Below are 13,871 nucleotides of genomic sequence, written 5' to 3' on the forward strand. Positions count from 1 at the left end.
CAGCCAACAAGTGCTAAGCATATGTGGGAACTCCTTCAAGACCGTTGGAAAAGCATTACAGGTGAAGCTGGTTGAGAGAATGCCAAGAGTGTGCAAAGCTGTCATCAAGGCAAAGGGGTGGTTATTTGAAGAATCTCAAATGTTACTTTTTTTTTTTTATGGTTACTACATGATTCCATATGTGTTATTTCATAGTTTTGATGTCTTCACTATTATTCTACAATGTAGAAAATAGTAAAAATAAAGAAAAACCCTTGAATGAGTAGGTGTGTCCAAACTTTTGACTGGTACTGTATAATACAGTGCTATGAAAAAGTATTTGCCCCCTTACTAATTTTCTCTACTATTGCATATTTGTGATACTGAACGACATGGTTCCAGTAATGCCTGGCGAAAACCAAACTATGCTTTCCACAGTAAGAACATCATACCAAAGGTCAAGCATGGTGGTGGTGGTGTGATGGTTTGGGGATGCTTTGCTGCCTCAGGACCTGGACGACTTGCCTTAATAGAAGGAACCATGAATTATGCTCTGTATCAGAGAATTCTACAGGAGAATGTCAGACCATCCGTCTGTGAGCTGAAGCGCAGCTGGGTCATGCAGCAAGACAATGATCCAAAACACACAATCAAGTCAATATGAAAATTGCTAACAATCAACAAATTGGAAGTTTTGGAATGGCCTAGTCAAAGTCCAGACCTAATCCCAATTGAGATGTTGTGGCAGGACTTGAAATGAGCAGTTCATGCTTGAAAACCCACACGTCACTGAGTTAAAGCAGTTCTGCATGGAAGAGTGGGCCAAAATTCCTCCACAGCGACGTGAGAGACTGATCAACAACTACAGGAAGCATTTGGTTGGAGTCATTGCAGCCAGTTATTGTGTGTAAGGGGGCAATTACTTTTTCACACAGGGGAATTGGGTGTTGCATAACTTTGTTTATGAAATAAATATGTAATTGTTATGTTATTTGTTCACTTATGTTCCCTTTATCTAATATTAGGTTTTGGTTGAAGATCTGATAACATTCAGTATCACAAATATGCAAAAGTAGAGAAAATTAGAAAGGGGTCAAATACCTCCAATTGACTCAAATGATGTCAATTAGCCTATCAGAAGCTTCTAAAGCCATGACATAATTTTCTGGAATTTTCCAAGCTGTTTAAAAGCACAGTCAACATTGTGTATTTAAACTTCTGACCCACTGGAACTGTGATACAGTGAATTATATGTGAAATAATCTGTCTGTAAACAATTGTTGGAACAATTACTTGTGTCATGCACAAAGTAGATGTCTTAACCGACTATAGTTTGTTAAACTATAGTTTGGTAAAAAGAAATTTGTGGAGTGGTTGAAAAACGAGTTTTAATGACTCCAACCTAAGTGTATGTAAACTTCTGACTTCAACTGTATATACTGCATTTATACAGTGTGTGTATGTATGTGTGTATATATATATATATGTTATTGTTTTTTTAACATAAAAACAAAATAACCACAGCAGTGCATATCATTTTGAATGTTTTTTTTTCTTTTCTTTTATTTTGTGTTTTGTATTTTCTTCTCCCTCTCTCAGTGTGTGGTAAATCTGATAAGCGAGCTCCAGGAGCAGATGTGTAGGTTTCAGGAGGAGATCCATACCCGCATCATGGAGAAACGGGCCATGGAGGCCCAGGGGAAGGCCCAGGGGGAGGCCCAGGGGGAGAGTGGTGCCCGCGAGGCCCACGACCAGAACCCCGACGTGGGCTTGGGTGGTTCTGACGTGGATGAGTTTTGCTGTCGCTGTGGAGGACAGAATGTAGGCAGTACCCATGGACACGCTACCCCCCTCTCTCCTAACTACCATCCTCCCTAACCTTCTAGAATCCTCTACTGGGTCTAGTACTTAACCTTTCTCCTTACAGTGACCGACGTCTCTACCTCTACTACTACAGTGTGTGGGAATCCTGTGTACTGTTTGCCTCCATATCCGGGTGTTTTTTGGTTTAGTTTGTTTTTTTTGGTGTAGATCAGCTTTAATATTGCAGATTGTGGCTTCCATCAATGTAATTGTCTGCATCATTTCCAATCCCCCATATATATTTTTTGTAAATAGATATATAAAATATCCGGGTGTTAACTCATTGTAAGTGGTGTGGTGTGGTGTGTTTGCATGACTGTGGTTCACCTTATTAATGCAACCAAGGTTTACTGGTCACTGTGTCCAAATACTGGGCTTGGTTGATGGCTTATGCTCCTACCCTGTCTCTAAATGTGAGATAAATTCAAATCTATCTACTTCAGTCACTTTTTCAAAGTTTTTTATGATTTTATGAAATTGTCCAAGAAACATTATATCCTTGTTGCCAGTTTGTTTCAATATTCAGCCTTGACATAACTTTTTTTAAAGGGACCAAATGGATGCTGAAACAAACTGGCAACCAGACTAGCTAACTGACTGGTAATGGCCATAACCATTGGTCCTTTTGAGGAGCCTGAGCCATCACTACTTAGTACAGTATAGGGCAGGGGTATTCAACTCTTACCCTACGAGGTCCGGAGCCTGCTGGTTTTCTGTTCTACCTGATAACTAATTGCACCCACCTGGTGTCCCATGTCTAAATCAGTCCCTGATTAGAGGGGAACAATAAATAACAAAGGCAGTGGAACTGGCTTCGAGGTCCAGAGTTGGGTTTGAGGGGTATAGGGGCTGACTGACTGGTCACATGTTAAAAGGGTCATCTGCTGCCTTTCCTGGGATGTGGAGGTTAAACTTTTTATGTATTAACTGCACGGTGTTCTGGCTGTTAAGGGATCAAATTACGTGGGTCAACATTTGAAAACTTCCGTTCTACTTTTTGGTGTAACATGTTCATTTATAAACTGAGAGAACCATGTTTGTATCCAACATTGGTTTTTGACTGGAGAAATTGGCATTTTCGTGTGGAAGGCACAGTGAAGAGCATGGTGTTTTTGGTCTGGAGATTTTACATCAAAGGGACACAGTTATTTTCAATTAAAATGTTACAATATGTTCTGTGTTATTGACAGGGCTTACTGCAAGAACTCCGTCTCCTCAAGAGTAAAGTGGATGTGCTGGAGGTGGAGAAATCACAGTATGAGAGAAAACTAAAGGCCACAAAGGTAAAAAAAAACTTCATTTCTGTCACTTTTTTGCTTTACAGTTATCTATCTGTCAGTTTAGTTTATTCACATGGCACTTTAAGGTGACACCCACTTTAGTTGGTTTTCTAGCAAATTAATATTCCTATTTCCTTTGAAAAACATAACTGTTTCAATTTTACTTTGTTGCTCTTAGCAACTCCAATTTTGGAGGTAAACTTTGTTCCTATCTTCCAGCTTACTTTCCACCCATTCTGGCTTTCTCTCCCTCTAGCTGTCTATCTCTTGCTCTCTCCATGTGTGTTACCAGTCGCTCATGACCAAGCTCTCTAGCCTGAAACTCACTGTAGAGCACACTCAGGTGGAGAAGCAGCACTGGGAGGAGCGATGGCGGACCGCTCAGGTGCCTCTTCTTCTTCCTCACCCTAATCCCTCTTTCATGCTGACTACTCCTTCTCCTTCCCCCTCTGCTCCTGTTGTTCTCCGCCTCCACCTCACTCTGCACCTGTCCCTCTTCCTCCTCCTCATCCTCCCTTCCTCTTGTTAACACCATGGTTGTGGAATCTCATTCACCCAATCCCTCACAGGTTCAGGTGGTTCTACATTTACATTTACATTTTAGTCATTTAGCAGACGCTCTTATCCAGAGCGACTTACAGTTAGTGAATAGATATTTTTTTATGCTGGCCCCCCGTGGGAATCGAACCCACAACCCTGGCGTTGCAAACGCCATGCTCTATCAACTGAGCTACATCCCTGCCGGCCATTCCCTCCCCTACCCTGGACAACGCTGGGCCAATTGTGCGCCGCCCATGAGTCTCCCGGTCGCGGCCGGCTGCGACAGAGCCTGGATTCGAACCAGGATCTCTAGTGGCACAGTTAGCACTGCGATGCAGTGCCTTAGACCACTGCGCCACTCAGGAGTTCTACTGAGATCATGTGGGTAGAGTTTACTAGGAGTATTGTCATCTGTATGACTAGCCACTGTACGGAATCCATATGAGGAACATTCCTCTGATGATGTTCCTAATATGGATTCCATACCATTTTCTACTTTTAGTTAAATAATGGGGAATTATACTGAACAAAAATATAAATGCAACGATTATACGAGGTACAGTTCATATAAGGAAATCATTAGGGCCTAATCTATGGATTTCACATGACTGGGCAGGGGCACAGCCATGGGTGGGCCTGGGGAGCCAGGCCCAGTCAATCAGAATGAGTTTTTCCCCACAAAAGGGATTTATTACAGACAGAAATACTCCTCAGTTTCATCAACTGTCCGGGTGGCTGGTCTCAGACGATGTGGTGAAGAAGCCGGATGTGGAGGTCCTGGGCTGGCGTGGTTACACGTGGTCTGCAGTTGTGAGGCCGGTTTGACGTACTGCCAAATTCTCTAAAATGACGTTGGCGGCTTATGGTAGAGAAATTAACATTCAAAATCTCTGGCAACAGCTCTGGTGGACATTCCTGCAGCCAGCATGCCAATTGCACACTTCCTTAAAACTTGAGACATCTGTGTCATTGTGTTGTGTGACAAAACTGCACATTTAAGAATGGCCTATTATTGTCCCCAGCGCAAGGTGCACCTGTCTATGATCATGCTGTTTAATCGGGTTCTGTCAGGTGGATGGATTATCTTGGCAAAGGAGAAATGCTCACAAACAGAGATGTAAACAAATTTGTGCTGAATATTTGAGAGAAATAAGCTTTTTGTGCATATGGAACATTTCTGCGAACTTTTATTTCAGCTCATGAAACATGGGATCAACACTTTACATGTTGGGTTTATATTTTTGTTCTGTGTATTTATAAAATATTCCTCCAAAATAAGGATATGTACATTGTTTTCTATATCTACGGGGGAGAATGAGAGAGAAAAAGAGAAACAAACAAATAGAGAAAAGGGAAGAGAGACCAAGCGAGCAATGCTTTTGACATTGACTCGTTCCGACAGCTCAATATTACTCCCCCGTCCTCCCCGACCAAGAACTAATAATACAGAACTTGGCATGCTTCAATTGCTATCTGTTATTCAATGTACGGGTTCTGCAGAAGCGAGCTGAAGGGGGTCGAGGGGGCGATACGTGCATGTCTTAGGCTGCAGACAGACTGCCATGTTTAGAAGATCTATCTATCTGGCTATACGCTGTGCTCATCCAGAGGAGACGACTCACAAGTGTTTGTTTGTGTGGGCGTGAATGGTAGATGATCGACTCTGAGACTTCCGACCATTAAGTTCACTGACCAAGTGCATGACCCCCTATAGGAGTCTCTGTGGCCATTGACTACCACCCACACAGGCTCCAGGCAGTTAAGCCAGAATGGTCGTAGGCAGGCAGGCAAACAATCACCATGCTGACCTCCAGGCTGCCCCATAGGCTATCATTGGATTAGTGAGGTACCCTTTTTAATGTGCATGTGGTCTATTGGGTTTGTACCAGGGGTTGGAACCGGTTCAGGGAACAGAACAGAAAACCGGAAAATAACGAACTTTTTCGAGGAACAGAATCAGAACCGGGAACGAAAGTGATCTATACTGTTCCGGAACAGAACTGTTATTTTAAAAGCATGGGAACCGGATAATAACGTTATTTTACGTTCCCACAAAAAACACAACAAAGCGCCTATGCAAAGCCCTCACTCTGTCACTCAGAAATGTATTCCAGTGTCTGCCTGCTAGCTGGAAGTCTTTGCCAGCGTGTGTGCATGTGTAGGCAATCTGCCCCTCCCCCTCCAAAGCTTAAGCTACTGTAGCCTACTGACGTTACAAGCGTGATTCAGAAAATAGGGAGAGATTTTTATTTCAAGAAGAATGGATTCCATTTTTCAATGCTAGTTATGGATATCACATTTCACATTGGATTTATTAACTACAAAAAGGTAAGAGGTGTTTTTAATTCTGGTGCCGCTCTGCACACACAAGCTTGTTAGCTAGCTAGATAGCTAGCTCTGGTCCAACTTTAAGCCAACGCTCGGATGTTCAAAGACATTAAAAGTTCCTCCATAGAAGCCGCTCCTCTGTAGATATTATTCTGTGGGCCTAATTCAGATAATGCATTTCATAACAATGCCCAGCGCACCAAGACCTCTCTAACTCTCTCTCCACACGCAAAATTTCACCTCCTACACTTGTCTGTCCATCGCGCATGTAAACAACTAAAGCCTAGGCAGCTGATAGATCGGCTGCCTAGTCTAAAACAACTATAGCTTGCCCGCTCCATAGCAAGCTGCTCCATCCACAAGTCATTTAATGTCGAGCTAATGAAAAGAAAAAAGTCAATTTCAGAGGTTTAAAAAGGAACATAAAGGAACAATATAAATCTGTACTTTTTGGGGGGTTCAAACCGGTTTCAAAACTTTATTTTGCAGGTCGAAACAGTGGAATGGAACAAAAAATATAATTTCAGTTCCAACCCTTGGTTTGTACTGCAGTGGTGAAGTGTACTGTTGTGCTCTCATCCAGCCTCATTCTCCAGTTCTGTCTACTACTGAACCTTATTCCAAACCCCATTGCTCAACCCTAACCCTGTGTGTTACCAGAGAAGGATTGCTGCCCTTGTGTTTAAAGTGTTTGACTACAATAGATACAGAGCTTTTTATTGACTTTTTATTGACTTCAAACTGAATTGATCAGTATTTGTTTGTCCTCCCTACGACACTAAGGACTTAATCAGGACACCCCTCTTATGCTTTTCCTCATTGACGAAGACTTCATTGCCCTGTCACCTTGGACCTACAGTGGGGTCCGAAATTATTGGCACCCTTGATAAAGATGAGCAATAATGACTGTATAAAATAAATAATTCAAATACTGAGCTACACTACATGACCAAAAGTATGTGGACACCTGCTCGTCGAATATCTCATTCCAAAATCATGGGCATTAATATGGAGTTGGTCCCCCCTTTGCTGCTATAACAGCCTCCACTCTTCTGGGAAGGCTTTCCACTAGATGTTGGAACATTGCTGGGGGGGACTTGCTTCCATTCAGCCACAAGAGCATTATTGAGGTCAGGAACTGATGTTGGGCGATTAGGCCTGGCTCACAGGCGTTCCAATTCATCCCAAAGGTGTTCGATGGGGTTTAGGTCAGGTCACTGTGCAGGCCAGTCAAGTTCTTCCACACCGATCTCGACAAACCATTTCTGTATGGACCTCGCTTTGTGCACAGGGTCATTGTCATGCTGAAACAGGAAAGGGCCTTCCCCAAACTGTTGCCTCAAAGTTGGAAGCACAGAATCGTGTAGAATGTCATTGTATGCTGTAGCGTTAAGAACTGGAACTAAGGGGCCTAGTCCGAACCATGAAAAACAGCCCCAGACCATTATTCCTCCTCCACCAAACTTTACAGTTGGCACTATGCATTGGGGCAGGTAGCGTTCTCCTGGCATCCGCCAAACCCAGATTCGTCCGTCGGACTGCCAGATGAAGCGTGATTCATCACTCCAGAGAATGCGTTTCCACTGCTCCAGATTCCAATGGCGGCGAGCTTTACAGCACTCCAGCCGACGCTTGGCATTGCGCATGGTGATCTTAAGCTTGTGTACGGCTGCTCGGCCATGGAAACCCTTTTCATGAAGCTCCCAATAAACAGTTATTGTGCTGACGTTGCTTCCAGAGGCAATTTAGAACTCGGTAGTGAGTGTTGCAACCGAGGACAGACGATTTTTACACGCTACGCGCTTCAGCACTCGCCGGTCCCATTCTGTGAGCTTGTGTGGCCTACCACTTCGCAGCTGAGCAGTTGTTGCTCCTAGACGTTTCCACTTCACAATAACAGCACTTACAGTTGACCGGGGCAGCTCTAGCAGGGCAGAAATTTGACGAACTGACTTGTTGGAAAGGTGGCATCCTATGACGGTGCCACGTTGAAAGTCACGGAGCTCTTCAGTACGGCCATTCTACTGCCAATGTTTGTCTATGGAGATTGCATGGCTGTGTGCTCGATTTTATACACCTGTCAGCAACGGGTGTGGCTGAAATAGCCGAATCCACTAATTTGAAGGGGTGTCCACATACTTTTCTATAATGTATGCAAAAAAAAATTGGGGGAAAATTATATTATTGTATACTAATACAATTGCTCAGAGAAGGAGATTTTGTTTAACAAGTAAAAAATAATAATCATATAATCAAAAATATCATAAAGGAAGGAGTAAAAATTATTGACATCCCTAAAGAGTTGTATAAATAAAGTAGTCAAAAGTTTAGTATTTGGTCCCATATTCCTATCACCCAATGACTACATCAATCTTGTGACTTTACAAACTTGTTGGATATATTTCAGTTCGTTTTGGGTTTGTTTCAGATTATTTTGTGCCCAGTAGAAATTAATGGCAAATAATGTATAATTGTGTCACTTTTATTGTAAATAAGAATGGAATATGTTTTTAAACACTTCTACTTTAATGTGGATGCTACCATGATTACGGATAATTCGGAATGAATCGTGAATAAGGATGAGTGAGAAAGTTATAGCAGGTCAAAGATCATACCCCCAAGACTAACCTCCCCTGTTATTGGTAATGGTGAGAAGTTAGCATTCTCTTTCGCTGAGCAGTTGTATTAGTATAAAATAATATACACTGAGTGTACAAAACATTAAGAACACCTTCCTGATATTGAATTGCACCCCCTTTTGCCCTCAGAACAGCCTCAATTCGTCGGGGCATGAACTCTACAAAGTGTCAAAAGCGTTCCACAGGGATGCTGGCCCATGTTGACTCCAATGCTTCCCACAGTTGTGTCAAGTTGGCTGGATGTCCTTTGGGTGGTGGACCATTCTTGATACACACGGGAAACTGTTGAGTGTGAAAAACTCTGTAGCGTTGCAGTTGTTGACACACTTAAACCAGTGCAGATTTAGATAAGGGATCATAGCTTTCACCTGGTCAGTCTATGTCATGGAAAGAGCAGATGTTCCTAATGTTTTTTACACTCAGTGTAATTCCCCCCCCCCCCCCCCCCCAAAAAAAAAATTTGCCTACAATATACAACTCAGTATTTGAATGATTTATTTTGCACAGTCATTATTGGTCATATTTATCAAGGGTGTCAATCATTTCAGACCCCACTGTATAGTGTATGAGACCAAGGGCTCTATTCAATCTGCATCGCGGAAGTTCAGCTTTACAGCGTGATTGAAATTTAAAGGCAATGTTCCCGCTTTAGCATAGACTGCATTCAGGGTAAACGCTGCATATGTCGTCTCAATCAGAAATGACCTTTACATTTCTATCGCGGAATCTGTAACGCTTCAGCTTTACAGATTGAATAGAGCCCCTAATGTCATAATCAAATCAACGTTTATTGGTCGCGTACACCGATTTGCAGATGTTATCGCAGGTGCAGCGAAATGCTTGTGTTTCTAGCCCCAATAGTGCAGTAATACCTAGCAATAAATAACAATACACACATAATACAAATTAAATAAAAACATTTCAGAAATATCCGAACGAGCAATGTCAGAGTCCGGAATATAAATATAAATATATATACATATAGTGGTGTGCATAGATGGTATGGACAGTATATGTTTAGAAAAGGTATGTATAGCAATAGTTATATAGGATGAGCCATGACTAGAATGCAGTATATACATATAAAGTGTGTAAAATAGAATTTAAACTTTATTAAAATGACCAGTGTTCAATGACTATGTACATAGGGCAGCAGTCTCTAAGACGCAGGGTAGAGTACCGAGTGGTAGCCAGCTAGTAACAGTAACAGTGACTAAGGCTCAGGGCAGTGGTGACTGTTTAACAGTCTGATGGCCTGGAGATGGAAGCTGTTTTTCAGTCTCTCGGTCCCAGCTTTGATCGCACCTGTATGGTCTCCGCCTTCTAGATGGTAGCGCGGTGAACAGGCCGTGGCTTGGATGGCTGTGGTTGTAAACATGCAGGATTGACTTGTATCACTCCATTGACCGTGACCCTCTTTCTACAGACGGAGATATCAGACCTACAGCAGATACTGGCTTCCAAAGACTCTGAGATCGAGGGCCTACAGAGACAGCTAGTCTCCAGAGGCCCAATGACCAATGAGAACCCAGAGAGAGGTAAATTTACCTGTCAAACACACATCATACATCAACAGTAACAAACACCAGGTGACTGACCATTTTAACGCATAATGTCATTACTTCAGCTGGTCCACCTCAAACTAAATATCATCCACTAATGCTTATTCTATTGTCAGGGCAGGGGGAACTTTGATCATTGACATTTGATAATAATAACTAATTATACATATTGAACCCAAGTTATGGTTGTTTCGTGATTGGATTTTAAATTAAGCTAGTCATCTGCATGTGTGACGTCAGGTATGGTGCCTCATTCAAATAATACCTAACAAATGTCCTCTCTCTGCCCCCTCCACTGTTGTCTTTTTATGCTATGCTGCCCCCTGCTGTAGTGGAGGTCTTTAGGAGACTGCTGACAGACAAATGTAAGGCCCTAGTCTGACTAAGCTCGTGTAGTTGTGGCCATTGTGCAATTCTGCTCCGCCGTCACAGCCTCTCTGTTCTGCTGTCTAATCCACGCTGGCATGCTGTCATGTCTGTCACACCCATTCCATCAGCCCTGGCAGATACAGAGGAGAGAAGGGAAGCTCTGACACATCCTCCTCATACTCACACCCATGAGAACAGTCACTCCTCTTTCCCATAGGGCTGTTCATTTAGCTCTCGTTTTGTCGTCTATGACGCTAAGGTCACTAGGCCAACCATATGAGACCTGTTTTATTTCAGAATTTAAAGGTGCAATCTGCAATATTTCGGCTAAAGCTGGCCAATTTACATCTCAGTTAATGATATACCCATTGAAGAATATAACTTATAAATGCCTCATGAGCTCATGATTACAACTTGATTTAGGGGTGGACTTGAGGCCCTTACACTAGCTAATTTTTTTCCCTCGAGGCTCCCACACCGGGCCATTTTTTTTCCTTGAGGCCACCAGTATTAGCCAGATAATATTGTGCAAAAACCCAAACTTAGACTGGCCCTCTGGGCTAAAGATGGACCAGCCCATCTGTTGTTTGCAGTCCACTCCTCTGTCTCTCTGCCATCTTGCGCCCTTTCCATCAGAGTTATGAACAGTTTATATTTATAAATTATTGCTCTTATTACTTTTTTTTTTTCTTCTGGTTTTCAGACCAAGAATTCCAAAGGTTGAAAATGGGGATGGAGACTTTGTTAGCGGCAAATGATGAAAAGGTATGTTTAAAAAATATCTGTTGTATAGTGTGTATAATGTGTTATCATATTATAATTTCTTGAAGTTATACAAAGTGAAGGTATGTTATTAAAGTCCTTTCTGTTTGTGTCAGGACCGTCACATAGAGGAGCTCACTGTTCTCCTGAGACAGTACAGGAAGATGAAGGAGGTGATGGCCCTCGCTCAAGGTAATACACATTCACTGCTTATACATACCTACTGCTTATATACTGTACACACTCACTGCTTATACACACTCACTGCTTATATACTGTACACTCACTGCTTATACACACTCACTGATTTTATACTGTACACACTCACTGCATATACACACTCACTGCTTATACACTGTACACACTCATTGCTTATACACACTCACTGCTTGTACACACTCACTGCTTATATACTGTACACACTCACTGCTTGTACACACTCATGCTTATATACTGTACACACTCACTGCTTATACACACTCACTGCTTATATACTGTACACACTCACTGCTTATACACACACTCACTGCATATACACACTCACTGCATATACACACTCACTGCATATACACACTCACTGCATATACACACTCACTGCTTGTACACACTCACTGCTTATATACTGTACACACTCACTGCTTATACACACTCACTGCTTATATACTGTACACACTCACTGCTTATACACACTCACTGCTTATATACTGTACACACTCACTGCATATACACACTCACTGCATATACACACTCACTGCATATACACACTCACTGCTTGTACACACTCACTGCATATACACACTCACTGCTTGTACACACTCACTGCTTATATACTGTACACACTCACTGCTTATACACACACTCACTGATTTTATACTGTACACACTCACTGCTTATACACACTCACTGCTTATATACTGTACACACTCACTGCTTGGATACACTCACTGCTTATATACTGTACACACTCACTGCTTATACACACACTCACTGCTTATACACACACTCACAGATTTTATACTGTACACACTCACTGCTTATACACACTCACTGCTTATATACTGTACACACTCACTGCTTTACACACTCACTGCTTATATACTGTACACACTCACTGCTTATACACACTCACTGCTTATATACTGTACACACTCACTGCATGTACACACTCACTGCTTATACACACTCACTGCTTGTACACACTCACTGCTTATATATTGTACACACTCACTGCTTGTACACACGCACTGCTTATACACTGTACACACTCACTGCTTATACACACTCACTGCTTATACACACTCACTGCTTGTACACACTCACTGCTTGTACACACTCACTGCTTATATACTGTACACACTCACTGCTTATACACACTCACTGCTTATATACTGTACATACTCACTGCTTATACACACTCACTGCTTATACACACTCACTGCTTATATACTGTACACACTCACTGCTTTACACACTCACTGCTTATATACTGTACAAACTCACTGCATATACACACTCACTGCTTATACACACTCACTGCTTATATACTGTACACACTCACTGCTTTACACACTCACTGCTTATATACTGTACAAACTCACTGCATATACACACTCACTGCTTATACACACTCACTGCTTATATACTGTACACACTCACTGCTTTACACACTCACTGCTTATATACTGTACAAACTCACTGCATATACACACTCATTGCTTATACACACTCACTGCTTATATACTGTACACACTCACTGCTTATACACACTCACTGCTTATATACTGTACATACTCACTGCTTATACACACTCACTGCTTATACACACTCACTGCTTATATACACTCACTGCTTATATACTGTACACACTCACTGCTTATACACACTCACTGCTTTTATACACACTCACACTTAGAGGTGATACACATTCACTGTTTTCATATATTCAAGTATTTTTCAAACAAGCTATGTAAATAATTCCAAGAATATTGAAGATGGTATGCATTGAATGATAATGCTTAGGGGGTCATTACACTGCATTAACCCGTGTGTGTGTGTGTGTGTGTGTGTGTAGTGTCCAGTGAGAAGCTCCTGGTTGGGAGCAGTGAGGAGGAACTGAGCGGGAGTCTGAAGATGAGAGCTCTCACACATAAAGCTCATTCAGACATCATCCGGTCAGAGGTAAGAGAGCTCTATCTGCTCCTCCTCTGGGAACCACTAAACACAATACAACTAGAACCTGCATTTCTCAAGTACTCAGTGCTTGTGCCTGCCCACTCCTACATATTTCCATAGAATAGAACTAAAGCACTGGGTAGCAGTAGTACACTATATGCGTCTGTGCTCACATACCATGTCAGTGTATTAGCAGACCATCCAATGTGCATACTCAGTGTCTCTTGGTCTGAAGTGTGTCCTCTGTGCGATCTCTCCCTTTCCAGATGTCTTCCAGATGCTCCTCTCCTCTGTTAGTGTCTTCCTCATCCTTCCAGAAAGAGCTGGACTCTAGGTAAACAAACAAACTAAAAAACACTCTTCCGTAAAGCTCAGAT

The 13,871-nt window shown here is 42.2% G+C and overlaps 1 protein-coding gene across 10 annotated transcripts in view; it reads left to right on the forward strand.

Moving 5' to 3' along the window:
- The window catches only part of ppfibp2b (PPFIA binding protein 2b), an 80,044-nt gene that overhangs the window by 56,197 nt on the left and 9,976 nt on the right, over positions 1-13,871 (forward strand). For 8 of the 10 annotated variants that reach the window (XM_084169077.1, XM_084169083.1, XM_084169080.1 and 5 more), the window contains exons 7-13: positions 1,579-1,800; positions 3,033-3,125; positions 10,056-10,167; positions 11,264-11,325; positions 11,439-11,514; positions 13,394-13,500; positions 13,761-13,828. In XM_084169077.1, coding sequence (XP_084025203.1) covers positions 1,579-1,800; positions 3,033-3,125; positions 10,056-10,167; positions 11,264-11,325; positions 11,439-11,514; positions 13,394-13,500; positions 13,761-13,828 — 740 coding nt within the window. The remainder of the gene's footprint in view (positions 1-1,578; positions 1,801-3,032; positions 3,126-10,055; positions 10,168-11,263; positions 11,326-11,438; positions 11,515-13,393; positions 13,501-13,760; positions 13,829-13,871) is intronic. The other 2 variants (XM_084169076.1, XM_084169084.1) reach the window with 1 other exon arrangement.

This window comes from Coregonus lavaretus (genome assembly GCF_964263955.1).
Source record: "Coregonus lavaretus genome assembly, chromosome: 9".
In the NCBI taxonomy this organism is placed as follows: Eukaryota; Metazoa; Chordata; class Actinopteri; order Salmoniformes; family Salmonidae; genus Coregonus; species Coregonus lavaretus.